General features: G+C 47.9%; 1 protein-coding gene across 6 annotated transcripts; it reads left to right on the top strand.

The window, feature by feature from the left end:
- LOC104675564 (tyrosine-protein phosphatase non-receptor type 18) lies at nt 1-27,969 on the top strand. 6 transcript variants are annotated; one of them, XM_030932622.1, is made up of 16 exons: nt 1-316; nt 2,569-2,677; nt 2,936-3,012; nt 3,100-3,195; nt 3,310-3,348; nt 13,055-13,123; nt 13,981-14,043; nt 14,257-14,399; nt 14,765-14,831; nt 14,913-14,990; nt 15,080-15,169; nt 15,405-15,493; nt 16,430-16,644; nt 17,019-17,093; nt 19,916-20,041; nt 27,925-27,969. In XM_030932622.1, the coding sequence occupies exons 1-15, from the start codon at nt 224-226 to the stop codon at nt 20,011-20,013; spliced, it is 1,401 nt and encodes a 466-aa protein (XP_030788482.1). In that variant the 5' UTR covers nt 1-223; the 3' UTR covers nt 20,014-20,041; nt 27,925-27,969. The 6 variants fall into 6 exon arrangements, with proteins under 6 accessions (XP_030788482.1, XP_030788481.1, XP_030788480.1 ...); XM_030932621.1 differs by lacking the exon at nt 27,925-27,969 and adding an exon at nt 22,563-23,014; XM_030932619.1 differs by lacking the exons at nt 19,916-20,041; nt 27,925-27,969 and adding exons at nt 17,234-17,458; nt 17,783-18,695 and having other exon boundaries at nt 4-316.

The raw sequence follows: 27,969 nt of genomic DNA, 5'->3' as shown, positions 1-27,969 counted from the left end.
ATGGGCGTGAAGGCCGAGCGCCCGGGGTGGGGCTCTGAACACCGTGGCTGGGACGCCCTGCCCGCCGCTACGCGCTTCCATTGGCTGCCCAGGCCCGGGCGGGGGCTCCGTCTCCGGCCTCCGCCTCTCTCGGCGTCCACACTCGCAGCGCGGAGCGCGGCGGCCGGGCTGGACCTCGCTGGACCTCGCTGGACCTCGCTGGACCTCGCTGGCCCGCGGCGCCATGAGCCGCAGTCTGGACGCCGCGCGGAGCCTCCTGGAGCGGCTGGAAGCGCGGGGCGGCCGGGAGGGGCCCGTCCTCGCCGGCGAGTTCAGCGTGAGTGGCGCGCCCCGGCCCTGGCCCCGCGGACTTCGGTCCTTCGCCCCCGGCGGGCTCTGCCTTTCTATCTCGGTGTCCCGAGTGTCTCCCCGCTGCGGGGCATCTCTCCGTGTGCCTCTCCCCGGCACTTCTCTTCGCTCTTGCTGCCTCCGTCTTCACCCTCTGCCCACCCGCCCGGAGCGCGGCCAGGCCTGGACGGACCGTGCACACCGGGGTCCGCGTCGCGCTCCCGGAACAACCTGGCTGCGGGCTGGACCGGCGGGGCGGGCGCCGCAGGGGAGGGGGGTCCTGCTATGCTGGACAGCCCCGGCCCCGCCGCTCCTGGCGGCCTGACTGTCCCCTGTGACCACAGCAAGGAAGGGGCTGCAGCAGGGCGAAGAGGAACGCGGAGGCCGTGGCGTGGTGAGGGTGTGAACGCGGGGCCCGAATCCGCGTGTGGTCCCGGCGGTCTACCTGGCCCCTCTGACCTCGGCTTCTCCCTTGGTGAAATGGGGACATGAATGACCAAAGGATTAAATGGTGCGGGTGAAAAGCGCTTAGCACATAGTGGGCGCGCACTTCGCAGGGGCATTCGTCACTGCCTGTAAAGATTCTAAACGTAGGCCAGGCGCGGTGGCTCACGCCTGTAATCCCAGCACTTCCGGAGGCCGAGGCGGGAGGATCGCTTGAGCTCAGGAGTTCAAGACCAGCCTGGGCAACACAGCGAAACTCCTTCTCTACTAAAAATACAAAAATCAACTTTGCGTGGGCACGCGCCTGTAATCCCAGCTACTAGGGAGCAGACAGGGGACTCGCTTGAACCTGGGAGGCAGAGGTTGCAGTGAGCTGAGATGGTGCCCCCTGCACAGCTGAGATGGTGCAACGGCACTCCAGCCTGGGCGACAGAGGGAGACCCCATCTCAAACAAAACCAAACCAAACAAAAAATTTAAACGTTACAATACGGGTAGTGCAAGCCCAGCGTTAGGAAGGCTCACGCAGCATGCTAGGCACTGCACACTACAGTCAATGACCTGTTTAAAGTGTAATAGCTTACATACCAGACATAGAAACATACCTTACAAATGTGTAAACTGATATATGGTGATGCATATCAAGTTTAGCAATAAATGACAAATACATAAAAATAGTATAAATGACCGTTTATACAATAAACATTGTATAACTGCATAAAACAATACAACCAATGAATATAACAAAGATTATAATTATAAAATGACCAAAGTTACTTGATAACTTCGTAAGTAAATATACAATATGTAACAGATAATTATCAATCTAAGTAATTTACACACATGTAGAAACACTGTATATAAGAAACTAAGAAATGCATAATAAATGTAAAATACATAATTACACAATATCAGAATGTGTGTAACAAACGTGAACATAATACCCATGTGATATATGACATCAGGCGACTGGGTGGGTTCTGAACCGTGCACAGCGCCCAGGGCCTCACATGCCGAAGGCTGGGTGGTGAGGGCACCCCTGCTCCCCAAGCCTGCCTCCCACATGTGCAGGAATCACTGGGCTCTTCTAGGTGCTCCCACTACACAAGGGCATCATGAGGGCTTCAATGACCCAATGGACCAAGTAAAGCACTTAGAATAGTGGCTGGCACACAGCCACTATTCTAAGCGGCATGGGTGTTACTTATTATCATTGAGATTATGAATACCCGACGATGATGGTAATACACGATTCACTAATTATTATTATAATCTCCCAGTAACACAGTGCCTATGGTATCTTGTACATAATATGTTATCCATTATAATGCCTATGCATTGTACATTCTCTTATGTTTAGTTATATAACCCTTAATATATTTCATCGCAGTTATTGCTTACAGGACAGTGCTACAGATGGAGTGTGCAGGGGGTGGGTGCCGAGAGGTCTGTGTTCAACCCTCACCATGTGACTTCCTGGTTGGGAACTTCCACAAGTCGCTGAACCACGTGGTGCATAAACTTCCTGGCCTGCACAATGGGGGTCTCAATAATAGTACCCACGTCATAGGAACCTGTGATTATTACATGCCCTTAGCACAGAGACTGGCACAGAGAAGGTGCTCTGGTCGCTATTTCTGTATCATTATTATTAGGCAGGCCCGGTGCCATCGGGGTCTGCACTCACCTCCTCAGACCACTGGCTTTGTATCCTGAGCGTGCCTAGGTGGCCCGGGACTCTGACCTGGCTCCTCTCCTGTCTCCTCCCCTCCCCGGCCCACTCATGATGCTCTACCAGGACATCCAGGCCCGCTCAGCCGCCTGGAAGGCTGATGGCATGTGCTCCACCAAGGCCGGCAGTCGGCCAGAGAACGTGAGGAAGAACCGCTACAAAGACGTGCTGCCATGTAAGTCGGGGCTTCGGTAGGGAGCTTGTGCAGCCGCGCACGCACCGCCACTGTCCAGGCATCAGTGTGCACTGGAGTCACCCACTGCGCTCTCCTCCCAGAGCCTCACCCTCTGCACTGCTCAGCAGCCCACCAGGGCACCTTGGTGGGATCTCTGCAGGTGTGTGGTCCCCTGCTGGCTTTCAGCCAGGGGGCTGTCAGACCCTCGGTCACCCTATCCTCCCCAAACTCCACGTTTCTCACCTTATCTGCTGACAGATGATCAGACGCGAGTAATCCTCTCCCTGCTCCAGGAAGAGGGACACAGCGACTACATTAATGGCAACTTCATCCGGGTGAGGGTTGGGGTCACGGAAGGAGATGGACTGGGAGTGGCCGGGGGTGGGCAGCAGAATCTCAGTAGTGAATTCGGCCTTCACCAGGGCGTGGATGGAAGCCTGGCCTACATTGCCACTCAAGGACCCTTGCCTCACACCCTGCTAGACTTCTGGAGACTGGTCTGGGAGTTTGGGGTCAAGGTCAGCACTTGGGGCCAGGGCACAATGGTGGGGTCAACATCTAAGTACCCCCTTGGCGTTTCCCTGGCCCCCTCCCCCAAATCACCTTCCTCTCCCCTGACCCACCTTGTCTAGGTGATCCTGATGGCCTGCCGAGAGATAGAGAACGGGCGGGTAGGTGTCCTCTGCCCCCAGATTTCATGTCCTCTGCCCCCAGATTTCATGTCCTGAAGGAGGAGGGAGGAGGGATCTTGCTGGCTTCTTGACCCCAGGACACGAGGGTCCAGCTCTTGGAGTGACCTTACTGTGGCTCTGTGGGAAGCCCCATTGTTCCTCTAAGTTTCTGTTCATCTGTTATTCATCCCCCAGTGTTGGCAACCCCTCTCCTGCTGGGCTTCCCAGCCATTTCACACCTTAGACCATAAGGCCCTATTCTGACTTCTTCCCCTGAAGGCTCTGACCTCTCTTTCCACCTCTCTCCCCCTTATTCACTCCACTCTAACAACTCTGGTCTCTGCTGTTCCCCACATGTTCCAGGGATGGCTGTGCCTCAGGGCCTGTGCCTTGGCTATTCCTTCAGCCTAGGACATCCTTCCCCATGGCTTGCTCTATCACCTCCGTCAGGTCTTTGCTCAAATGTTAACTCCTCAATGAGACCTTCCTGGGTGGCTCTTCACACCATTTTAAACTCTCAGAACTTCCACTCTCCCTCCTTTGTCCTACTTTTCCTTTTTTCTTCACAGCTCTTGCAAACTCCTAACACACTGGATAATCTACAAATGTATTATGAACATTGTTTATTCTTAAACTCCCTGATTTAGAAGGTAAGATCCATTAAGTCCAGGAATTTTTGTTTTGCCTGTTAACACAAATTAGTTGCTAAATAAATAAATGCATGTCAACAATGAAGGCTGAAGGCACATAGCTTCATGTGGTTTCTACATTCTTGCCTGCTCCATGGGTGGGGTGAGGGTTCCCTGGGGTGACTAGCTGATGGTGGAGCCTGTATGATCTGTAGTGATGTCTCTTTCTCATTCCTGATTTTGGTAATTTGTGTTCTCTCTCTCTGTATTTCTGTTTCATCTATCTTGCTATCTCTTTTTTCATGCTCCTACCTTTTTTTTGTAAACAATGTATTAGAACACAGCCACACTCATTTATTTACGTATTGTCTATGCTTGCTTTTATGCTACATTGGCAGAGTTGAGTAGTTGCAAGGTGAATAAATTATATGGCCTGTAAATTCTAAAGTATTTATCTGACCCTTTATAAAAGTGTCAGCCAATCTTTGGACTAGAGATTTTTTTATTATTTTTTCAAAGAAACTGCTTTGGTTGTATTCATTTGTATTCATTTTCTCTATTGCTTTTTTCATTTTCCACTTTTTTTTTTTTTTTTGGAGACAGAGTCTTGCTCTGTTGCCCAGACTGGAATGCAGTGGTGCAGTCTTAGCTCACTGCAACCTCTGCCTGCCAAGTTCAAGCAGTTCTCCTGCCCCAGACTCCTGAGTAGCTAGGAATACAGGCACATGCTACCATGCCCAACTAATTCATTTTCTACTTTAATTTCAAGTGTACTTGAAAACAACATGTATTCTGCTGTGGTTGGCTGGAGTGTCCCGTAAATACCAATTAGGTCAATTGACAGACTTTTCTGAAAGACACTTTTATATCTTTACTGTGTATTTTATATCTTTACTGATTTATTTTCTCTAAATGTATAGATTGCTTAGAGAAGAGTGTTGAAATTACCAACTGTTGAATACATATCAATTAGGTCAAGTTTCTCAACAGCACTATTCAAGTCTTATTTCTGACAATTTTTTTGGTCTGCTTGTCCTATTATTTCCTGAAAGAGGAATGTTGAAATCTACTGTAATATTCTTTCAGTTTTACTTTTCTTTTTTTTTTTTTTTTTTTTTTTTGAGACGGAGTCTTGCTCTGTCGCCCGGGCTGGAGTGCAGTGGCCGGATCTCAGCTCACTGCAAGCTCCGCCTCCCGGGTTTATGCCATTCTCCTGCCTCAGCCTCCGGAGTAGCTGGGACTACAGGCGCCCGCCACCTCGCCCGGCTATTTTTTTGTATTTTTAGTAGAGACGGGGTTTCACCGTGTTAGCCAGGATGGTCTCGATCTCCTGACCTCGTGATCCGCCCGTCTCGGCCTCCCAAAGTGCTGGGATTACAGGCTTGAGTAGTTTTACTTTTCATGTTTTGAAACTTTATGACTGAGTACATACACATTTAGGATTATGTCTTCCTAATGATTGGATCCCTTTTCTAATATGTAATGACTCTCTTTATTTCTGTTAATATTTTTTTCTGAAGTGTACTTTGATATTAATATAGCCATTTAAATTTCTTTCTTTTCTTTCTTTTTTTTCTTTTTTCTGGAGATGTAGTTAACCACTTGTTGCCCAGGCTAGAGTGCAATGGCGTGATTTTGGCTCACTGCAACCTCTGCCTCCCAGGTTCAAGCGATTCTCCTGCCTCACCCTCCCAAGTAGCTGGGATTGCAGGTGCCTGCCACCACGCCCAGCTAATTTTTGTATTTTTAGTAGAGATGGGGTTTCACCACGTTGGCCAGGCTGGTCTCAAACACCTGACCTCAGGTGATCCACCTGCCTCAGCCTCCCAAAGTCCTGAGATTACAGGCAGGAGCCACCACTCCCTGCCTTAAATTTCTTTAGAGTTTGCATATGTCTTTTCCCATTCTTTTACTTTATATCTATGTTCATCTTTAATTTTTAGTGTGTTTCTTGTAGGTGGTGTATCGTAGGGACTTTTTTTTTTTTTTTTAAAGAGGGGAATGGAGTGGTGCAATCATAGTTCACTGTAACCTTGAACTCCTGGGCTCAAGTGATCTTCCTAGCTCAGCCTCCCTAAGGAGTTGGGACTACAGGCATACACCACCATGCCTGATTAATTGTTTTTTATTTCTTGTAGAGATTAAGTCTCACTGTATAATTCAGGCTGGTCTCGAACTCCTGGCCTCAAGCTGTCCTTCCACTTCAGCTTCCCAAAGTGCTAAGATTACAGGCATGAGCCACTGCATCTAGCCAGGACTTACTTTTAAATCTAATCTGACAGTCTCTGCCTTTAATTGGAATATTTAGCCTTTAATGTAATTATCAATAATGTTGGGTTTAGACCTACCTTTCTGGCTATTTGTTTTCTATTTGCTCTGTTTGTTCTTTTATTCTGTCTTTCAGAGTGAGAATTTTTTATTAATCTATTGCATAGTAATTATTCCCTTATTAGCTATACATCTGTATTTTAAATATTTAGTGGTGGCTTTAGGGTTTACAATATATATCTTTAACTTATAGTCTATAGTCAGATAATATTATACATTTCATGTAAAATGTCAGAACTTTACTGTAGTATATTTCAATTACCCCTTTCCATACTTTGTGCTATTGTTACTATATATTTTAGTTCTATATATAAAATATACTCCAAAGTACACTGCTATTATGTTTGCTTTAGAATATCCTTTTTAAACATCTTTATTGATTGATATACAATTCAGTCATTTAAAGTGTACAGTTCCATAATTTTTCTATATTCCTGAGTTATGCAACTATTACCACAGTAAGTTTTTGAACATTTTCATCATTCCATGAAAAAATCCAGGCCAGGCATGGTGGCTCACGCCTGTAATCCCAGCACTTTGGGAGGCTGAGGCCGGTGGATCACGAGGTCAGGAGATCAAGACCATCCTGGCCAACATAGTGAAACCCTGTCTCTACTAAAAATGCAAAGATTAGCTGGGCGTGGTGGCAGGTGCCTGTAATCCCAGCGACTCAGGAGGCTGAGGCAGAATAGCTTCAACCAGGGAGTTGGAGGTCACAGTGAGCCAAGATCGCCCTACTGCACTGCAGCCTGGTGACAGAGCAAGACTCTTGTTTCTTTTTTTTTTTTTTGAGACGGAGTCTCGCTCTGTAGCCCAGGCTGGAGTGCAGTGGCAGGATCTCAGCTCACTGCAAGCTCCGCCTCCCGGGTTTACGCCATTCTCCTGCCTCAGCCTTCCGAGTAGCTGGGACTACAGGCACCCGCCACCTCGCCCGGCTAGTTTTTTGTATTTTTTTTAGTAGAGACGGGGTTTCACCGTGTTAACCAAGATGGTCTCCATCTCCTGACCTCGTGATCCGCCCGTCTCGGCCTCCCAAAGTGCTGGGATTACAGGCTTGAGCCACCGCGCCCGGCCAAGACTCTTGTTTCTAAAGAAAAAAAATAATAATAGATAAATAAGAAAAAAGAAAAATCCTATATCTATTAGCAGTCACTCCCCATTTCCCACCAACCATTACAGCCCTAGACAATCCCTAATCTATTTTTGTCTTTATAGATTGGCTTACTTTGGATATTTCATATAAATGCAATCATATAATATATAACCTTTTTTTGCCTAGCATGTTTTTTTTGTTTGTTTTTTGTTTTTTGTTTTGCTGAAGACTTCCAATGAATGGATCCATTACATTTTACTTATCAGTTGATAGAATTTGGGTTCTTTCGACTTTTTGGCTATTATGAACAGTGCTGCTATCAACACTGATATACAAGTCTCTGTGTAGATGTGTGTTTTCATGTCTCTTGGGTATTGCTGGGAATGCTGGGCCATATGGAAACTCTATTTTTAACATTTTGAGGAACTGCCAAACTGTTTTCCACAGTGGCAGCATCATTTGACATTTCCACGGCAATGTTTGAGGGCCCCCATTTCTTCTCCCCGATGCTTGTTACTGTCTTTCTGTTTTTATAGCCATCCTAGGGGATGTGAAGCGTTATGCCATTGTGTCTTTCTTTAAATGATGTGGTAAAATATACATAACATAAAATTTGCCATTTTATAGGTGCTCAGTGAGCAATGTTCAAAATAATTTTGCCATTTAAACAATTTCAAGTGTACAATTCAATTGAATTAGGTACATTCACAATGGATGTAACCATTCCTACTGTCTATTTTCAGAACATGTTCATCATCCCAAACAGAAATTCTGTACTCATTAAACAATAACTCCCCATTTCCCCATTTCCAGGTAGCCTCTATTCTCCTTTCTGTCCCTATGAATTTGCCCATTCTGGGTACCTTGTGCAAGTGGAATCAGGAATACACTAATATACAATACTTGCCCTTTTTTCAAGGTTCATCCATGTTGCAGTGTGTATCAGAATTTCACAATTTTCAAGGCCAAATAATATTTCATTGTACGTATATATCACATTTTGTTTATCCATTCACCTGTTGGACATCTGGGTTGTTTGTACCTTTTGGCTATTGTAAATAATGCTGCTACAAACATTGGTATACAGGCCGGGCACGGTGGCTTACGCCTGTAATCCCAGCACTTTGGGAGGCCGAGGCAGGTGGATAACGAGGTCAGGAGGTGGAGACCAGCCTGGCTAACATGGTGAAACCCCATCTCTACTAAAAATACAAAAACTTAGCCGGGTGTGGTGGCAGGAACCTGTAGTTCCAGCTACTCGGGAGGCTGAGGCAGGAGAATGGCATGAACCCATGAGGTGGAGCTTGCAGTGAGCTGAGATCGCACCACTGCACTCCAGCCTGGGAGACAAAGCGAGACTCCATCTCAGAAAAAAAAAAAAAAATTGGTATACAAGTATCTGTTTGAATCCCTGTTTTCAGTTCCTTGGGTATACACCAAGAGTGGAATTGCTGGATCATGTGATAACTCTATGTTTAACATTTTGTTTTCCACAGTGGCTGTACCATTTCATGTTCCCATCAACAGAGAGAGAGAGAGGGAGGGACATGTGTAGTTTAATGACAGGGATATGGTCTGCATTGTTAGACTATCTTCTCTTTGGGAACATCATAGAGTATACTTACACAAACATAGATATATATACATTTTTATTTATATATATTTTTTCATATGGAAAACCAAATGTCCCAGCACCATTACTATCAGTCATTTCCCCAACTTAATATGCAATGCCAATATCAAGTGCCATGTGTCAGGTTTCTACATATACTCCATTATAATCTATGGCACCACCATCGTATATGTGATCTGCTGTTAACCAAAACATCGTGTGGCATATGACAATGACATATATGTCACCCTAATGAGTGGGAAGTGGTACCTCATGGTGGTTTTGGTCTTCATGTGCTTATTCGTCCATCTGTATATCTTCTCTGGACAGATGTCTATTCAGGTCATTTATTCATTTTAAAATTGGGTTATTTGAGGTTGTCTTTTATTATTGAGTTGTAAGAGTTATTCTGGGTATAAGTCCCTTATCAGTACATGATTTAAAATGTCTTTCCCATTCTGTCATTTCACTTTCTTGATGGTGTGTTTTGAGGCATAAACATTTTGTGAAATTTTAATTCCAATCTATTGTGTTGCTGTGCTTTTGGTGTATCTAAGAAGCCATCGCCTAATCAGAGGTCATAAAGACTTACTCCTGTTTTTCCTTCTAAGTGTGTTGTAGTTTTCTTGCTTACATTTAGGGCTCAGATTTACTTTGGGTGAACTTTTCTATGTGATGTGAGATAGGGGTCCACATTCACTCTTTTGCATGTGACTATCCAGTTATTCCAGAACCATTTGTTGAAAAGACTATATGCTTTGCCCATTGAATGGTCTTGGCCCCTGTGTTGAAAATTAATTGGCCATAAATATAAGGATTTATTTCTAAACTCTCAGTTTTATTAAGTTGATTGATGTGTTTATCTTTGTGCCAGTATAACATAGCTTTGATTATTATACCTTTGTAGAAGTTCTGAAATCAGGAAGTATGAGTTCCAAATTTGTTCTTTTTTCAAGATTGTTTTGGCTATTTTGGGTAGGTCCCTTGCCATGCAGAAGAGTTAAACATAGCAAGCATAACTGTTTATGCTTTGAAAGGCCTTCCTGTAGACTCTTGGGTGGCCTCTAGAAACCTAGCTTTCTGATAATTGTGCTCACTATGCCTAAACTGTTAATACAAACAATATGCTTTATGCAGAACACCTGTTCTCCTGCTGGTAGTCTGACATTTTGGTACAGCCTAGGCAGAGTGTGCCTACATGCTGTGCAGAAGGTGCCCCAATAAAAATCCTGAGCACTGAATTTCTAATGAACTTCATTATAAAAGACCATTGGGTTTTGTCAAATTTTGTTCTTCACATCCATTCAGATGATCATTTGCTTTGTATTCTACTAATATGGTGTATGACATTGACTTTCATACGTTGAACCAATCATACATTCCTGGGATTAACCCCATTTAGTCATGGTGTTTAACACTTTGCTAGTATTTCGTTGAGAATTTTTGTTTCTGTGTTTGTGAGATATTGGTTAGTAGTTTTCTTTTCTTGTGATGTCTTTGGTTTTGGTGGCAGCGTAATACTTGCCTCACACAGTATGTTGGGAAATGGTTCCTCTCAGTTTTTTTGCAAGAGTTTGTGAAGGGCTGGTATTAATTCCTCTTTGATAAAATTCACTAGGTTATTTTTTCAAAGATGTTTAAAATGACAGAAATATCTTTTACATTTAGTCACTTACTTTTCTTCCTACTCTGCTACTTTGTGTGGGTCTGTATTTCCATTTGTATCATGTTCCTTTTGTATGCAGAGCTTACTTATTCTATTTATTTAAGAGTTAGGGTCTCACTCTCACACAGGTTGGAATGCAGCATGCAGTCACTACTCACTGCAGCCTCAAACTCCTGGGCTTAAGCCATCTTCCCACTTCAGCCTGCCAAGTAGTTGGGAGTACAGGTGTGCCACCACACTCAGCTAATTAAAAAAAATTTTTTTTCTTTTAGATACAGGCTAGTTATGTTGCCAACACACCTAGCTAATTTAATTTTTTTTTTTTTTTTTTTTTTTTAAGATACAGGCTGTGTTGCTCAGGCTGGTGTTGAAGTGCCCATAAGCAATCCTCCTGCCTTAGCCTCTCAAATAGCTGGGATTACAGGCAGCAGCCACTGTCTATAAGCATCTGAAGAGCTTACACTAATATTTCTCAGAGTGCAAATTTGTTTGTGATGAATTCCCTCAGCTTTTGTCTGAAAAGGTTTTTAGCATTTTTTGGATATTATACCATTGACTTGCAGTTTCTGACAAAATGTTGCTATAATTCTGAACTTTGTTCCTCAGTATGTGATGTGCCTTTTTGTGCATAATGCTTTTATGATTTTCTCTTCTGGGGCCGGGTGCAGTGGCTCATGCCTGTAATCCCAGCACTTTGGGAGGCCAAGGCGGGTGGATCACTTGACGTCAGGAGCTGAGACCAGCCTGGTCAACCTGATGAAATCCCGTCTCTACTAAAAATATTTTTAAAAAGTTGGGTGTGGTGGTGTGTGTCTGTAATCCCAGCAACTGGGGAGCCTGAGGCAGGAGAATCGCTTGAACCCAGGAGATGGAGGTTGCAGTGAGCCAAGACTGCGCCACTGCACTCCAAGCCTGGGTGACAGAGCAAGTGTCTCAAAAAAAAAAAAAAAAAATCTTCTTTTTCAGTAATTTGATCATGATCTGCCTTGGTGTGACTTTCTTTAGGTTTATTCTCCCTCTGATTCATTGACTTTCTTGAATTTGTGGATTCATAGTTTCATCGAATTTGGGAAATTTTTCACCTATTATTTCTTCACATAAATTTCTGTTATCCCCCCTTTCTCCTTTCCTTCTGGACTCCATGTGCACATACACTAGACTGTCTGGTATATTTCTACAGAGAACTGATTCTCTTCATTTTTTTCATTTCATTTTGAATTATTTATATGGCTATGTTTTTATGTTTATTGATCTTTTCTTCTAGTGTCTACTCTGCTATTAGTGGATTTTTCATTTCATACATCTTATTCTTTTTCTTTATAAATTCCATTCAGGTATTTTTTCTATCTTTCATTCCACTCTGCAGCATGTTCATGTTTTCTTTTCATCTTTGAGTATATTTGTACTAGCTCTTTTAAGAGTTTTCACTTCTTTCCTGAACTGTCATTTCTGGGCCCTTTCCTACTGACTGATTTTTCTCCTGGTTATGGGTCACAATTTCCTGCTTCTTTGTATATCCAGTACAATTTTATTGGATGCTTGATATTTTGAATTTTGCACAGGTAAGTGCTGGATTGTTTTCTTTAGAGTGTTTTGCCTTTTCAGGAACTTTTGGATGGCTGATCAAGTAGCCTCTGTTCTAGAATTAATTTAGCCATACTTCTAATGTGTGGGCATTCTAGGTTCCCTACTAAATGCCCCTTATAGTTGATAATGCCTCTACACTCTAGCTAGAAGCAATGTGAATTCTGTCTCATAGTGAGCGCAAGGAAATGTTCATCATACAGATCCCTACTATTCTTTCATGGGAAGTTATTCTTGCCTGGCCTCGTAGGGTTTCATGCTGTATATATTCAGATTATTCAACCAAAGAATCAAGGAGGGGACTTCTATGCAAGTTTTTCTTTTATTTGCATAGCTCTGTTCCTTGCAGGACTCAGCCCTGCAAATTCTAGCTGCCTTGGCCTCCTTGAGCCATGGTCTCTGGCTCAGCTCTGTGGGATCATTAGACGCATGTCTTACAGCCTGGTGACACTTCCATGCAATAAGCCAGGGTGGTCTGTTCAGTGACCACAGTACTGCAACGCCTGCCAACCAGTGTCTGAAAATAGCGGCTCATGTATTTTGTCCAGTTTCTAGTTGCTTACAGCGGGAGGGTATCCTGGACTGTATTTCCCCTGCATGGTCAGCAGCGCACCTCCATTGAGTCTGCATGTGTTTAATCTGATGGCTCTGTTGGCTGGCCTCTGTTATAGGTTGTAAGTATAGCTGCCTGTGCTTACACCACGAGCACTTGGGGTGTCTTGTGGCGGGATTGAGCTAGCTCTAAAGCTGACTCCCTCTTCCCACTCCCTGCCTTTTGTCCCTTACCTTTGCAGAAAAGGTGTGAGCGGTACTGGGCCCAGGAGCAGGAGCCAGTGCAGACTGGGATTTTCTGCATCACTCTGGTGAGCTGTGGGAGGTTTCAAGGAAGATTCCCAGGGCGGAAAAGCTTTGGGTTGGGCCTAAAAGGATGAATGATTTAACCCACAGTCCACTCACACTGCAGGAAACCCTCTGGTGTTAGCCTGCAAATAGTTAGCACTTAATATAGGGATAGCCTTTGCTTTTTTATTTTGGCTACAATCACAGTTATCTCTGTCATGTAAATGTGTCTGGTAAGGTTCTTGGAAGTCTTCTCTTACCATTTCAAAAGAGCCTGGGGGAACTCTCAAGTCATACATACCGTTAGTACTTAATAAATACAATAAAAGTTTCAGTTTAGAAAATAATCTCTTTTCACTGCAAAAGGGCTTGTGTTTTTATAATAATTCCTCTTTTTCTCCTGTGTCAAATGTTTCCTTAATGAAAGCTTTGGGGAGGTTTGGGCTATGTTTTTTTTTTGAAACGGATTCTTGCTCTGTCACCCAGGTTGGATTGCAGTGGCGCAATCTCTGCTCACTGCAAGCTCCACCGCCTCCCAGGTTCACACCATTCTCCTGCCTCAGCCTCCTGAGTAGCTGGGACTACAGGCGCCCGCCACCACGCCCGGCTAATTTTTTTGTATTTTTAGTAGAGACGGGGTTTCACCGTGTTAGCCAGGATGGTCTCGATCTCCTGACCTCGTGATCTGCCCGCCTTGGCCTCCCAAAGTGCTGGGATTACAGGCGTGAGCCACCGCCCCCGGCCGGGCTATGTGAATTTTTAAAATGTTTTCTGTATTTGATTTTTTAATCAGGAATGCTTTGCTTTCTATAAATGTCTTTTGGTACCTGTGATCTTTCTTCTCCTCCCTCTTCTTACTTGCCCCACCCCCCTTACTCAGATAAAGGAGAAGTGGCTGAATGAGGACATCATGCTGAGGACCCTCAAGGTCACATTCCAGAAGGTACTGTAACAAGGAAGGAGGCAAAGGGGCTCCAGAAAGGGGAGAGATTTCCTCCCCTGTAAAAATGGGCATCATACTAGTACCCACCTCCTCAGTTATTCTCTGGTAGATATAAATGGAAGATGCCTAGAAGTGGGCCTGGTGTATAGTAGGTACCCAATTAATGCTTTTTTTTTTTTCTAAGTCTTTTGCTCATCTTTTTCTGTGTTTCAGGAGTCCCGTTCTGTGTCCCAGCTACAGTTTATGTCCTGGCCAGACCGTGGGGTCCCCAGCAGTCCTGACCACATGCTTGCCATGGTGGAGGAAGCCCGTCGCCTCCAGGGATCTGGCCCTGAACCCCTCTGTGTCCACTGCAGGTTCTGGAAATGGGCTTCAGGAGGGTCTGGTGAGGCAGAGGGGACAGGGCAGGGAGGGGAGTGCAGGGCATGGGGCTAGTCTTGTCGTCTGAGTGCCTATTTTGAGAAACCTTGCTCGCCTCCATGGACTGTAATTGTGAGCACTTACTCAGCATAGACTCAGCTGGGGAATAAGCACACAGCTGCTGCTCAACAAAATGTAAGTGATTAAAAAGGTTTTCCTTGCTCAGATATAATCTGGAGATTCTGGGAATCAAGAGGCTCCGCAAGGGATCCATTAGGACTCTCACCCCCATCCCCAAATGCCCTGTCTAAAAGGGGTTGTGGTCAGGACCTGACCAGGCATGCTCTGATTCTCTTGTCAGTGCCGGCTGTGGGCGAACAGGTGTCCTGTGCACCGTGGATTACGTGAGGCAGCTGCTCCTGACCCAGGTACGATGCAGGCATCCTGTGTGTGCAGTGTGCTGCCCATGACCTCATGTCCTGCTCAAGTGCCTTGTCTGTCTGCCCCAGATGATCCCACCTGACTTCAGCCTCTTTGATGTGGTCCTTGAGATGAGGAAGCAGCGGCCTGCGGCCGTGCAGACAGAGGTGAACGCTGGGTCTCCTAATCTTCAGGGACAGTGGCCTGCTGCTGTCATTCCCTGCCTTCCCTTCCTGATGGTCCCTCACCCCAACAGGAGCAGTACAGGTTCCTGTACCACACGGTGGCCCAGATGTTCTGCTCCATGATCCAGAATGCCAGCCTCCACTACCAGAACATCAAAGAGGTACAAAGGCCCCTTTCCCACTCTCCTGTCCACCATCAGCACCCTCAGAGACCAGGACCCCAAGCAGGGTCCAGCCCCCGGGACTCCTGGGAGCAGGCACTGCCTATGACATCCACCTGTGCCCTCCTCCGGGCATCCTTATCAGGCTCTCCCGTCTTAAAGCTTTCTCCCAGAGCCCCGTGAGAGGCCTGGCCAGCTTCCTCCCTCAGGAGCCTCCCCTCCTGTTTTTCCTCAGAATTGTGCCCCACTCTACGACGATGCCCTCTTCCTCCGGACTCCCCAGGCACTTCTCGCCATACCCCGCCCACCAAGAGGGGTCCTCAGGTACCCGGCTCCATTCCCACATTCTTCCCTACCCAATTTCTCAGGCTAACCCCTTCCTCATCCTTGGAACACCAGTCCGTTCCTTGTTCACTTCGCTAAGTGCTCTCTGGCCCTTTCTTTAAATTGAGCCCTGGGAACCCACTCCAAGATGATTCATTCATCACAGTGGTCCCCTTGCCTCTGCCTCTAAGGCTTGCCCTGCCTTCTGAGTTAGGCCTTTCCTGGATCCTCCAATGAAACCTTAATTCAGGTAGCTCACGCCTGTAATCCCAGCACTCACAGAGGCCAAGGAGGGTGGATCACTTGAGGCCAGTTGGTTAACATGGTGAAACCCTGTCTCTACTAAAAACACAAAAATTAGCCAGGCATGCTGGCGGGAGCCTATAGTCCCAGCTACTTCAGAGGCTGAGGCAGGAGAGTCCCAGAAGGTGGAGGTTGCAGTAAACGGAGATTGCACCACAGCAGTCCAGCCTGGGCGACGGAGCTGGATCCTGTCTCAAAAAGCAACAAAAAACAATTCAGCAAATAATTCTAGACGCTGCCCTCTTGTCAGGCTGCACGTTGAGTGCTGCGGGCATGGGATTGAGCCGCCTTTGCACGGAGACTTAAGGCTCTTGTCTTCGCGGCCATCCTTTCCTGTCCTCTATGCCACTTCCGCATTCTTGTATTCAGTAGACAATAACACAGAAATGCCACCCCTCAAACCAACACTCTGCTCCAATTACTTTTGAGGCCGACCTCGTTCCTCCTTCATCCACCTAACGTGCAGGGCGCTAGGGACCCAGAAGCGAGGCCCGCACCCAGGGAGCCCTCCCTCCAGTCTAGCGCACCGCCTGGACGGGAAGGAAGCCCGTGGTTTGCGCACTGAGCAGCCTTCCCACTCCCGCCCTGCCCAGCACCGCCGTTTCACTTCCTCCCGGCCCTCCCTGCCTGCAGGAGCATCTCGGTGCACGGGTCTCCGGGCCACGCCATGGCTGACACCTACGCGGTGGTGCAGAAACGCGGGGCTCCAGCGGGCGCCGGGCCGGGGACGGAGACCGGGACGGGGGCGCGCAGCGCGGAGGAGGTGCCGCTCTACAGCCAGGTGACGCCGAGCGCCCAGCGGCCCAGGGCGCACGCGGAAGACGTGCGGGGCACGGTGCCTGGCCGCGGTGAGTGGAGGCTTGCTCCTTCTCAGGGAACCATCCTGCTGTGGTCCGCAGGGCCCCGGCGGCCGCGAACACCCCCAGCCCCCATGCTAACGTGGCCACGCCCCGACGCTGACGTCGCGGCGTCCCTGGCCACGCCCCGGAAGCGCCCCCTGGCGGTCGCGGTCCGGTCCTGGGGCAGAGTTCCGGGCACTAGCTTGCTTGTCTCGGCCGCGCCCAAAGACTCGAGGCCACGTTCGGGGTGTGCGCCTTCTCCCACCAGGCGCCCTCGGCCCTCCTCTTCGGGCCTCGGGGGAAGCATCCCCGCCAGGGGTGAGGTCTTGGGACTCCCTGGGGCTTCCGGAGCTGACTCGTGGCGGGGGGTCTCCTGCCCTCAGTTCCTGCTGACCAAAGTCCTGCCGCATCTGGCGCCTACGAGGACGTGGCGGGTGGAGCTCAGACCGGTGGGCTAGGTAAGTCAGGGAGAGCCTGGGTTGCTGGGATTTTGCGGCTTTGAGTGAACCCCAGGAGTCTGGGGTTGAGGGATGGGGCATGGAGCTCAGTCCTGTGGATGTCCTGGAGGCAGGGGGATGGCCTTCTTCGTGTTTTCCAGCCTCTGCACACCGCAGCTTCTTCCTGAGACCCACGGTACCCTTCCTCTCCCAGGTTTCAACCTGCGCACTGGGAGGCCGAAGGGGCCCCGGGATCCCCCTGCTGAGTGGACCCGGGTGTGAATCTGCGCCAGCTCCTGCCTGTTGCCTCGTGTGAGCTCGGACTGCTGATGTCCCGGCGCTGCTGAGCGCCGTGTGCAGAATGGAAACAGTGCGCCTGAATCAAAATAAACGTTCCGGCCGGGCGCGGTGGCTCAAGCCTGTAATCCCAGCACTTTGGGAGGCCGAGATGGGCAGATCACGAGGTCAGGAGATCGAGACCATCCTGGCTAACACGGTGAAACCCCGTCTCTACTAAAAAATACAAAAAACTAGCCGGGCGAGGTGGCGGGCGCTTGGGAGGCTGAGGCAGGAGAATGGCGTGAACCCGGGAGGCAGAGCTTGCAGTGAGCTGAGATCTGGCCAGTGCACTCCAGCTTGGGTGACAGAGCGAGACTCCGTCTTAAAAACACACACACACACACACACACACACACACACACACACACAAAATAAAAGTTTCTCAGGGTGGGAAATGCGGGGGCTTTGCCCCAGTGACTGTAGAATTCAAGGCTGGAGACTGGAGGAGGCAGGTTTGGTATAATGGCTGGTGAGGCTACACGGAGCAGATTCAAGAAAGAAGATCAGGAAGGGGCATGGCCCCTGAGTTATGAAGGGGAGAATGGACAGATGAGCTTCCAGAGACTGCTCTCCTCACCACATAATGCACTGGTCCATCCTCAACACCTGAGCCTGCCTCACTTGAACACTCAGGGGACCACACAGAGAAATGGATGGACCCCTCGCCATCCGGGCAGACCGATAAAAAGACCTCCAGATGGGCAGATAGACGGATGGACCACCAACCTGGACAGACAGCCAAACCTTCAGAGATACAGTCCACAGGTGGACAAAGGGACCCCTCAGCCAGAGAGACACCAAGCAGCCCCCAAAAGACAGACACCTCTGCCAGCTGGACAGCCAGGTGGACCCCTAAGTTAGACAGATGTAAACAGATTCCCAGCTGAACAGACACACAGACTTCTCAGACCCTACCCCCATCTCCCAGGTGGGCTGGCTGGCTGAAAAGACCTTCTGGTCAGACAGACTCCTAACCAACCAGATGGACTGCCAGACAGACAGACATCAGCCACATGGAATCCTGACATCCCAGGCAGCCAGCCAGACTCTCATCTTGATGGGTGAACCCCAGTTGGTTGGTCAGACATGATCCTCCAGATTGACAGAGAAGTCCCCCAAATGAGTACATATCTCCAGCTATTCAGACAGATGGACCCCCAGCAAATCAGGCCCTATCTAGACCGCAGCCAAGCAGACCCCCAACCAGACTGACCCCTTGCTGTTCACACAGCTTCCCGAGTAGCTGGGACTACAGGTCTAATTTTTTTTTTTTTTTTTTTTTTTTTTTTTGAGACGGAGTCTCGCTCTGTCGCCCAGGCTGGAGTGCAGTGGTCGGATCTCAGCTCACTGCAAGCTCCGCCTCCCAGGTTTATGCCATTCTCCCGCCTCAGCCTCCCGAGTAGCTGGGACTACAGGCACCCACCACCTCGCCCGGCTAGTTTTTTGTATTTTTTAGTAGAGACGAGGTTTCACCGTGTTCGCCAGGATGGTCTCGATATCCTGACCTCGTGATCCGCCCGTCTCAGCCTCCCAAAGTGCTGGGATTACAGGCTTGAGCCACCGTGCCCGGCCTACAGGTCTAATTTTTAAAAATTTTTTTAGAGATGAGTTTGCCATGTTGCCCAGGCTAGTCTCGAACTCCTGAGCTAAAGCAATCCTCCTGCCTTAGCCTCCCCAAGTGCTGAGATTATAGGTGTGAGCCACCAGGCTCAGCCCTGTAAGATTTGAAACACTTTAAATGGCCCTAGCAGGTTTTATCCTGCTAGGATAAAACATTAAGCAGCTGTTAAAAAAAAAAAAGAAAGAAAAGGAACTGCCTCTGTGCACTGGTGTGGACAAATCTCCAAGTCACTGCAAAATGGAAAAATATAAGATGCTCTCTCCTGGAACCTCAAGGGTCCCGCCCCTCTCACCTTCAGGTCTCTGGACCTCTGACTGACACTGTGCCTGCCCAGGTCCTTGTCTGTACTGCCACAGTGCCCTGGGTCCCATGTCCACCCCTGTCCTGCCCTTCTCTGGGTGAGGGCTGGCCTTCCCCTGCCTCTGCCTGGCTGCATCGTTGGTTGATCTCAAGTGCTTTGGCATGAACTCCACTCTCCTGCAGCCTTTAATCAGGGAATGGTGGGGGATGTGTTCATACCCCACCCCACCCCTTGGCTGGGTGATGCTGAGATGTGGATTTTTAACAGTTCCCAGACTTTTCCAGGAGGCTTGGGTTTGGGTGCCCACAGTAGGAGCTGCTGTGATACACCTTCACTGGCTGCCTTTCCTTCCTGTTCTCTGTGCCACTACTTCCCACTCTGTAACTGCCCCGTTTCTCTGTTTTCGTGAAAGAGCTGGCCCTGTGCTGCCTCCCACTCTCCCAATGCCCCTGCCTCTCCTGTGAGCCTGTTGCTGGTGAGATCGGTGCTGACCTCTGTGTTGCTGGATAATGAGTCATTTATCTCTGGAGGAGATGAAAGGCAGGTCCTCCACAGCCCTGATAAAATCTCCAAGTCTTCCAGTTTCAGGTCCTTCTCCTGGGATGCAAACCTACTGCCTGCCCAGGTGGCACGGTCCACATCCCCTCTTCTTGGGAATAGGGGCATGGGAAAGTGACTGAAGATACTGTTCTGGCTGCTGTGTTCACTGTGAGTAATAAATTGTCCATTTCTCTGATTCAGAGGTCTCTTGTTTGTTTGTTTGTTTGTTTGTTTTTTCCCCAAGATGAAGTCTTGCTCTGTCGCCCAGGCTGGAGTGCAGTGGCATAATCTTGGCTCACTGCAACCTGTCTCTGCCTCCCGGGTTCAAGCAATTCTCCTGCCTCAGCCTCTGGGCTGAGTAGCTGGGATTAAACGCATGCACCACTATGCCCAGCAATTTTTGTATTTTTAGTAGAGATGGGGTTTCACCATGTTGGCCAGGATGGTCTCAAACTCCTGACCTTGTGATCTACCTGCACCTGCCTCATGAAGTGCTGGGATTACTGGCGTGAGTCACTGCGGCCGGCCTTGGTCTGGTGTTTTGTACACATGTGCATGTGATGTGGAGCTGTGCAGGCCATCTTGTCAGCGTGCGAGGAGGGTTCAGTCTCTGAGCCTTCTTGGTTTCTGACTTCAGACCCAGTAGCCTCCCTCGTGGCCCAGCATGGCAAGCACAGTTTCCACTTAGACATTTGCCCTGGTTATTCTCTCTGCCTTGGATACTTTTCTCCCAGATTCTGCCTCTAATATATTTGAACATTTACCTCTTAATATTGTTTCCTATCTGTCTCTCCTGACAAGAATGTAAGCTGCATGAGGGCAGGAGTTTTTGTTTGGTTTACGGCTACTGTCCCAGCTCCTAGAACAGCGCTGACACATAGGAAGTGTGCAGGCTGATTTATCTCACACCATTTACTCCAGGCTTCCTCACTTGTGGTAAAATATGATACCTTGTCTCAAACATTCTCTTCCCCTTTCCAGACCCATGTCTTTGCTCATGTAGATCACTGCTTCAGGCTGACATGAAAACCGTTCTCTTGTTAAGAAAGCTCAGCAATGGGAGTGGCAATCCTCCATCCGTCTCTCCTTAGGAGAGCTCAGCAATGGGAGTGGCAATCCTCCACCCGTCTCTTGCTCTCCTACAGTCTTTCCTGGAGGTAGTGGGTTGAATGGTGGCCCCCAAAAAGATAGGTCCAAGTTCTAACTTCTAGAACCTGTGAATGCAACCTTATTTGGAAAAAGGGTCTCCGCAAATGTAATTAAAACACCTGGAGATGAGATCATCCTGGATTTAGGATGGGCCCTAAACCCAATGACTGATATCTTTATAAGAGAAAGGAAAGGGAGACGCAGAGACGGAGAGAAGAAGGTCATTGGAGATGGAGGCGGAGATGCAGGTGAAGTGTCTGCAAACCAAGGAATGCCAAAGATTGCCAGCAAACCGCTGGGGGCCAGGAGAGAGGCCTGGCCGATTCTCCCTCGCAGACAGTGGAGGGAACCACCCTGCTGACACCTCAGTTTCAGGCTTTGGGACCTCAGAATTGTGAGAGAATAAACATCTGCTGTTTTGAGCCACACGGTTTATAGTCATTTATTATGGCGGCCACGGGAAACTCACACACTGGGTATCCAAGAGTGCAAGGCCTGGCCGCTCCTGAACTGGGCATCTCAGAGCTGTGTTTGCAGTAGGACACTTCAGTAGGTGATGTTTCCCTCTGGATATACCCTGAGCTCAGGGCTCCTCTTCCGCAGTGCAGCCCACTGGGTGCACCCATCTGTCTGGGCTCACAACCCCCCATGGGGCACCATAATCGTGTTGCTTGGTTTCTGACCCAGTAGGGGCAGTGAAGGCTCAGCTGTCAGTGTCCAAGTAGGATCGGATCTGATGACGCCTCCTTTTCACAGGAGTTAGTTACTCCTCCCTCCTTTCTGCTTTCAACATCCCCTGCCTTGACTTCTCTCCTTTGCATGGCATTCGTTTGTCTTAGACTATGACATCCTGAGAGAAAACTAGGCCCTGTTTGTGGCTAGGTTTGTTGTCAACCCCAGGGGCAGAGAGCTGCTTTACATAATTGATGAAAACTTTGTTTCTGTTTTCTAACTCTGGATTCAGTGCTCTTTTCACATACTCACAAACTTACATGTCCCTGCTACCTTCAGAAACAAAACATGGTATTGAAAGTTGCTGCTGGATATTGGGCAGCTGATATCTGACCTCATGCAGCAGAAGGGGAGGGTGAGGAATTGCCACTTGACATAGGGATCCCCTGAGCTTCCCTGATATAACATGATGCGGGGGGCAGGGGCTTGATAAAAAACAAAGCGCAGTCTGGAGCTCAGGGCTGCTGCTGAGAGTCTAATGGCTTCTCAGCCCCTGGTAACCTTACCCTTCAGGCCCTGCTCCCGCCTCCTCTCCTGCCTCCCACCCACAGCCAGTGCTCCACCAAACTTCACTGCCTTCCTGGAGTGCTCCTCCCTACTTTCTCCTCCAGCCCAGTCTCCTTCATCCCAGGAGACCCAGCTCACATCTCACCTGCCCTGGGGATGTGGGGCCTTCTCCCTCTGCAGAACTTCTCTTCCCCAACACTGCTCTGCAGAGCACCTGGTGTCCACCCCATCACACCCCTGCCCTGCGCCGGGGTTGTCACTGTTTGGTTCTCTGACTTGGTTGTCACTGTTTGGTTCTCAGAAGCACCATCAGTTTGGAGTACATGGGAAATGTCCAACTTCTGGAGCTCAGCAGCTGGTAGTTACGCCTCATGAAGCCAGGCCCTGGAGCTTAGCCAGCTGCCCTCTAGGACTTGCTGTGTCATCTCCCTATATCATCGTCATGAGTCACAGAGAACAGACAGACAAGTGCAGGTCTGTTCCCTAGGGAGTCAGTCCTCAGGAAGTATTTGTTGAATAAATAAAGATTTTCCCTTACATGACTGATAGTACGCTATATTTATAGTTGTATGTCACTTCTCTGTTTAGCACTGTCCTTGAGTGTCTCTGGGCCAGTGAGCCATCTTTGTAGGGCTGCATCACACACCAGCTCATGGCAGCCGCTCGTGGCCGTGCCATCCTCAGCCTTGTCTGCACTCTGCCCTGCCCAGCATGGCCTGTGGCACATATTTGCTTTGTAAAACTTCTTTACTGCACCTGTATTTGGAGAGCATTTTCTCTATTAATAATAATGGTGAGATGTACATACACTTTTCTTATTTTTTTCTTTCTCTTTTTTTTTTTTTGAGTCTGTTGCCAGGCTGGAGTGCAGTGGTGTAATCTCGGCTCACTACAACATTCGCCTCCCGGGTTCAAGCAATTCTCCTGCCTCAGCGTCCTGAGTAGCTGGGACTATAGGTGCGCACCACCACGCCCAGCTAATTTTTGTATATTTAGTAGAGACAGAGTTTTACCATGTTGGCCAGGATGGTCTTGATCTCTTCACCTCATGATCTGCCTGCCTCGGCTTCCCAAAGTGCTTGGGATTACAGGCACAAGTCACTGCGCCTGGCCTTACATTTTTCATTTGCGTGTGTATCTATTTGCTTATGATTGATGCCCAAAAGTGGACTCCTTGGGTTAAAAGGCAGTGAGAAAGAGAACAGCAGCCCCTGACATGCAGGAGCTGGGCCCTGTATTCTGCTAAATATAAACTATGTCATGGAACATAACGTGTCAGGCAAGTCCACCCCGACCATGAGGGATCGAGGCAGGAATAAGCCCCTCCAGACTCACATCTGAGCACAAATGCACCATCCCTGCCAAAGAAGCCCCGATGCCCCATGCTGGCTGCTTGAGCACTGCGGCTGCCTTGCCGGGCAGCTCTCGCCTGGCTTCCTTCCTCCTGCTTGTAAAGAAAGACTCCTGGGCCGGGCGCGGTGGCTCAAGCCTGTAATCCCAGCACTTGGGGAGGCCGAGACGGGCGGATCACGAGGTCAGGAGATCAAGACCAACCTGGCTAACATGGTGAAACCCCGTCTCTACTAAAAAATACAAAAAAAAAAAAAAAAACTAGCTGGGCGAGGTGGCGGGCGCCTGGAGTCCCAGCTACTCAGGAGGCTGAGGCAGGAGAATGGCGTGAACCCGGGAGGCGGAGCTTGCAGTGAGCTGAGATCCGGCCACTGCACTCCAGCCTGGGCGACAGAGTAAGACTCCGTCTCAAAAAAAAAAAAAAGAAAAAGACTCCCAACTCTAAAGCTAGCCCCACTTCCTGACAGCATCCATCCAAGCAGAGGCCAGGTTTCTCAAACCCCCTTGCAGGTCACCCAAGCCCTAATCCTATCATTGTGTCTTTCTAACAGCCTTACTGAGTGGAACACACGAGGCTCCCCAGGGCATGCGTTCTTCCTTGCTGCAACGAGAAACAAGCCCAGTCTATTAGCCCACAGTGTGTTCCAGTGGTCTCTGATTGAGGGGTAGGGGAGAACATGATTAAGACATGTTAAGCCAAATTCTTTTTCCAAGAGGTTGCACCAATTTACATTCCCACCTGCAGCTGAATCTGCATCGTCTTCCTTCCAGAAATGTTGAGAAGATCAAATTAAATGAAATGAGGTGGTTTGACCAAACAAAGGCCTTTCTCCATGGGGAAGTTACTCTTCCTCAACAGAGAGCACCTTTCCAGGATCTTACACCTGGAGGGGAGTTAGCCCTAAAGACCAAGGTTGGTGTTCAAAAGAGATGGCAAATTTCACATCTCAAACGCCATCACTCCAAATTCACTCATTCAGTGAATATCAGTGTCTGTGATGTGCCTTGGGGATAGATCAGTGAATAAATCAATGAAAGCTCTGCCCTTTTAAACTAAGATTTATAGCAAGGAAGACGGATGATAAATCTAAAATATGCATAAATAATGGTGACATATTATTCGATGCTGACCGATACCATAAAGAAAACTGGTGAGGGCGAGGAAGGCCCCTGGCAAGGGCAGACAGATTGGTCTTGGCCAGTGACCAGGGCCTCATGTCAGGGGGAGGCCATGTGGAAATGAGGGCTGTTTGGGGAGTGAGGGGGGAAAACCCATTGAGTCACATCCACCGTCTGACTATATTGTGTTCTTTGTCAGCTTAGAAAATACTGCATATTTAATCCAGTTACCAAAATCATTTTAAAATGAAAATTGACAAGTGGATTCTAATATTCACCTGCGAGAGAAAATGTCCAGGAATAGCTTTACATTTTAAGAGCTGTAGCAATTAAGCCTGGGCAAGGTGGCTCATGCCTGTAATCGCAACACTTTGGGAGGCCTAGGCGGGTGGATCATGGGGTCAAGAGTTCAAGACCAGCCTGGCCAAGATGGTGAAACCCCATCTCTACTAAAACTAAAGAAAATTATCTGGGCATGGTGGCGGGCGCCTGTAGTCCCAGCTACTTGGGAGGCTGAAGCAGGAGAATCGCTTGATCCAGGGAGATGAGGGTTGCAGTGAGCCGAGATCACGCCACTGCACTCCATCTCAAAAAAAAAAGAAAAGAAAAGAAAAAAAAGAACAATAGCAATTAAAAAGGCAGAGATGGAGCAATGGAACAAAATGTAGGTCTGAAAAAAGCCCATGTATATTGGGGATTATGGGATTTTTGAATGGGCGGGAAAAGGGAATAGATTGGTGTTTAGAGAACTGATTACAAAGGTGGAAAAAAATATTTTGGCAGCTCTGTTTTTCATCATTAACAAACACAAATTTCACAAGGATTTTTTATTTTTTCTTTTTGAGATGGAGTCTTACTCTTCGCCCAGGCTGAAGTACAGTGTGGCACAATCTTGGCTCACTGCAACCTCTGCCTCCCAGGTTCAAGCGATTCTTCTGCCTCAGCCTCCCAAGTAGCTGGGACTACAGGCATGTGCCACCACACCCAGCTAATTTTTGTATTTTTGGTAAGGACAGGGTTTCACCATATTGGCCAGACTGGTCTTGAACTCCCGACCTCATGATCCACCTGCCTCGGCCTCCTAAAGTGCTGGGATTATAGGCCTGAGCCACCACACCTGGACAGATTTCACAAGGATTTTTAAAAAGCTAAACATTTAGGGCCGGGCACATTGTCTCATTCTTGTTGCCCAGGCTGGAGTGCAATGGCACGATCTTGGCTCACTGCAACCTCCACCTCCCAAGTTCAAGCGATTCTCCTGCCTCAGCCTCCCAAGTAGCTGGGACTACAGGTGCCTGCCACCACGCCCAGCTAATTTTTTGTTGTTATTGTATTTTTAGCAAAGATGGGGTTTCACCATGTTGGCCATGATGGTCTCAATCTCTTGACCTTGTGATCTGTCCCCCTCAGCCTCCCAGAGTGCTCGATTACAGGTGTGAACCATTGCTCCCAGCCAGGAAGAATTTTTTAAATGTTAAAATATATATATGTGTGTGTGTATATATATATATGTGAACTAAAATTGGCTTACAATTCTAACTCTCTTTAATAATTATAGAACACTTAACTAGGGTGCCTAGATGAATTATCAGGCATTGTCAAGACTATTTGCCTTGAAAAGGATCCAATATATTGCTCCCTTTGGGAAATGCTAGTGCACACCACAGATGGTGCAGGAACCCACTGGCAGAGTGGCCACTCTCTCTCCCACCCCATCATTGACATGACAAACAGCATCCCCACTTCTTACACTAGACCAGACCATGAAGAAACTAAGCTATGCTTCATTTTATGCAAATCCATTGCAACCAGATTTGTAAGCCATCGTGTGCGAAGTAATGATTTGTTTTTACCAAACTATACAGTAACATTTTTGGTTCCACATCTAAGAGCCAGGAACAGCCAGAAAGTGTTGGTTAGCTGATCCAGCTGTAAGGCACAGTCCCCTGCTCCGGTTCTGACAAGTACTGATGGCCACGCCTGGGAACTGAGGCAGCAAAGACCCTTCTCAGTGGCCACTCAGCCAGACGTCACGCAGGCCTGCGGTGCTGCTCATGGCCATTCAGATACAGCTGCAAGGCCTGGAGGCCACACTTCAAAAATGGCAACAGGCAATTCTTATTCTTCTCCTCTGCCTCTTCCCACTATTTCTCTGTTTTCAATTCCTCTTTCTTGTTTTGCACACAGAGTTCCCTGAGATGTGCTTAACTCAGCTGGCTTAGCCATAGTCCAGCACAGGGCACTCAGCTGTGCTCTGTTCTCAAAGCAGCCCCATCACAGGCTGCTGGGCTTCCTAGAGCCAGCATCCTTATGCAGCTGTCACTTATCTAATACAGGTGCCACTAACTATGTGTGGCTATTTCAATTCGTTTATTAAAAGTAAATGAAAAATTTAAAAATCCAGTCCCTCCATTGCACCAGTCACATTTCAAGTGCTCAGTAAGCACATGTGGCTCGTGGCAGCCATGCTGGATCCAGGTCCAGAACATTCCACGGTGGCCGGAAGTGCTCCTGGACAGTGCTGCTGCTATCCCCAGCACTGAGGACAGTGGTTGCAAGTTATCCTCCCCTACAGCTTTGTTGATTGGCATGTCTGCAGAGCACAATGACAGTGACTGTTCCCCAGACCTTACCATCGGGGCTACTACCAAACTTGTCAGTCCTTGCTTATACTTATAAGATTTTTTTTTTTTTTGGCGTGAATTTGCAAGTGTTTATCAGTGAGGCTGAGCATGTCTTATATTCTTGTGGCCAAGTGTATTCTTTTTTCCTGAGGTAACATTCATATCCTTTGTCATTTTTTCACTGTTTTTTTTTTTTATCTCATTCTTTGAAAAGTTTCTTTGATAAGGTCCTGTGCATATTGAGAACAAAGGTCACCATTTTTTCTATGAGCTAAGAGGCCTCAAGCTTAGTGGAGTGGGCAGTTAAGAAGTGTGAATATTTGTGTGCTTTGACCCACTTGCAATAATTTATTCTCCAAAAATAACTAAAAGTTCAATAGAAGGCAAGAGCTGTGTGTCCAGTGGTATTCATTTAAAAAGAAAAAAAAAAAAAAAAAAGGAAACAGGCTGGGTGGGGTTTTGGCAGGCTGAGGCAGGAGGATGGCTTGAGCTCAGCAGTTTGAGACTAGGCTGGGAAGCATGGTGAGACTTCGTCTCTATAAAAACTTTAAAAACTTCTTTTTTTTTTAGACGGAGTCTCGTTCTGTCACCTAGGCTGGAGTGCAGTGGCGCGAT

The sequence above is a fragment of the Rhinopithecus roxellana genome, chromosome 6 (genome assembly GCF_007565055.1).
Source record: "Rhinopithecus roxellana isolate Shanxi Qingling chromosome 6, ASM756505v1, whole genome shotgun sequence".
Lineage (NCBI taxonomy): Eukaryota > Metazoa > Chordata > Mammalia > Primates > Cercopithecidae > Rhinopithecus > Rhinopithecus roxellana.
This window is presented reverse-complemented; position numbering and strand designations above follow the sequence as displayed.

Bases quoted from the DNA above. Each gene is read 5' to 3' on its own strand.
- LOC104675564 (XM_030932619.1), top strand. From the start codon at position 224: ATGAGCCGCAGTCTGGACGCCGCGCGGAGCCTCCTGGAGCGGCTGGAA. The intron at 13,124-13,980 runs GTGAGCTGTGGG...CCCCTTACTCAG, and splicing joins GGATTTTCTGCATCACTCTG to ATAAAGGAGAAGTGGCTGAA. The intron at 14,832-14,912 runs GTACGATGCAGG...TGTCTGCCCCAG, and splicing joins GGCAGCTGCTCCTGACCCAG to ATGATCCCACCTGACTTCAG.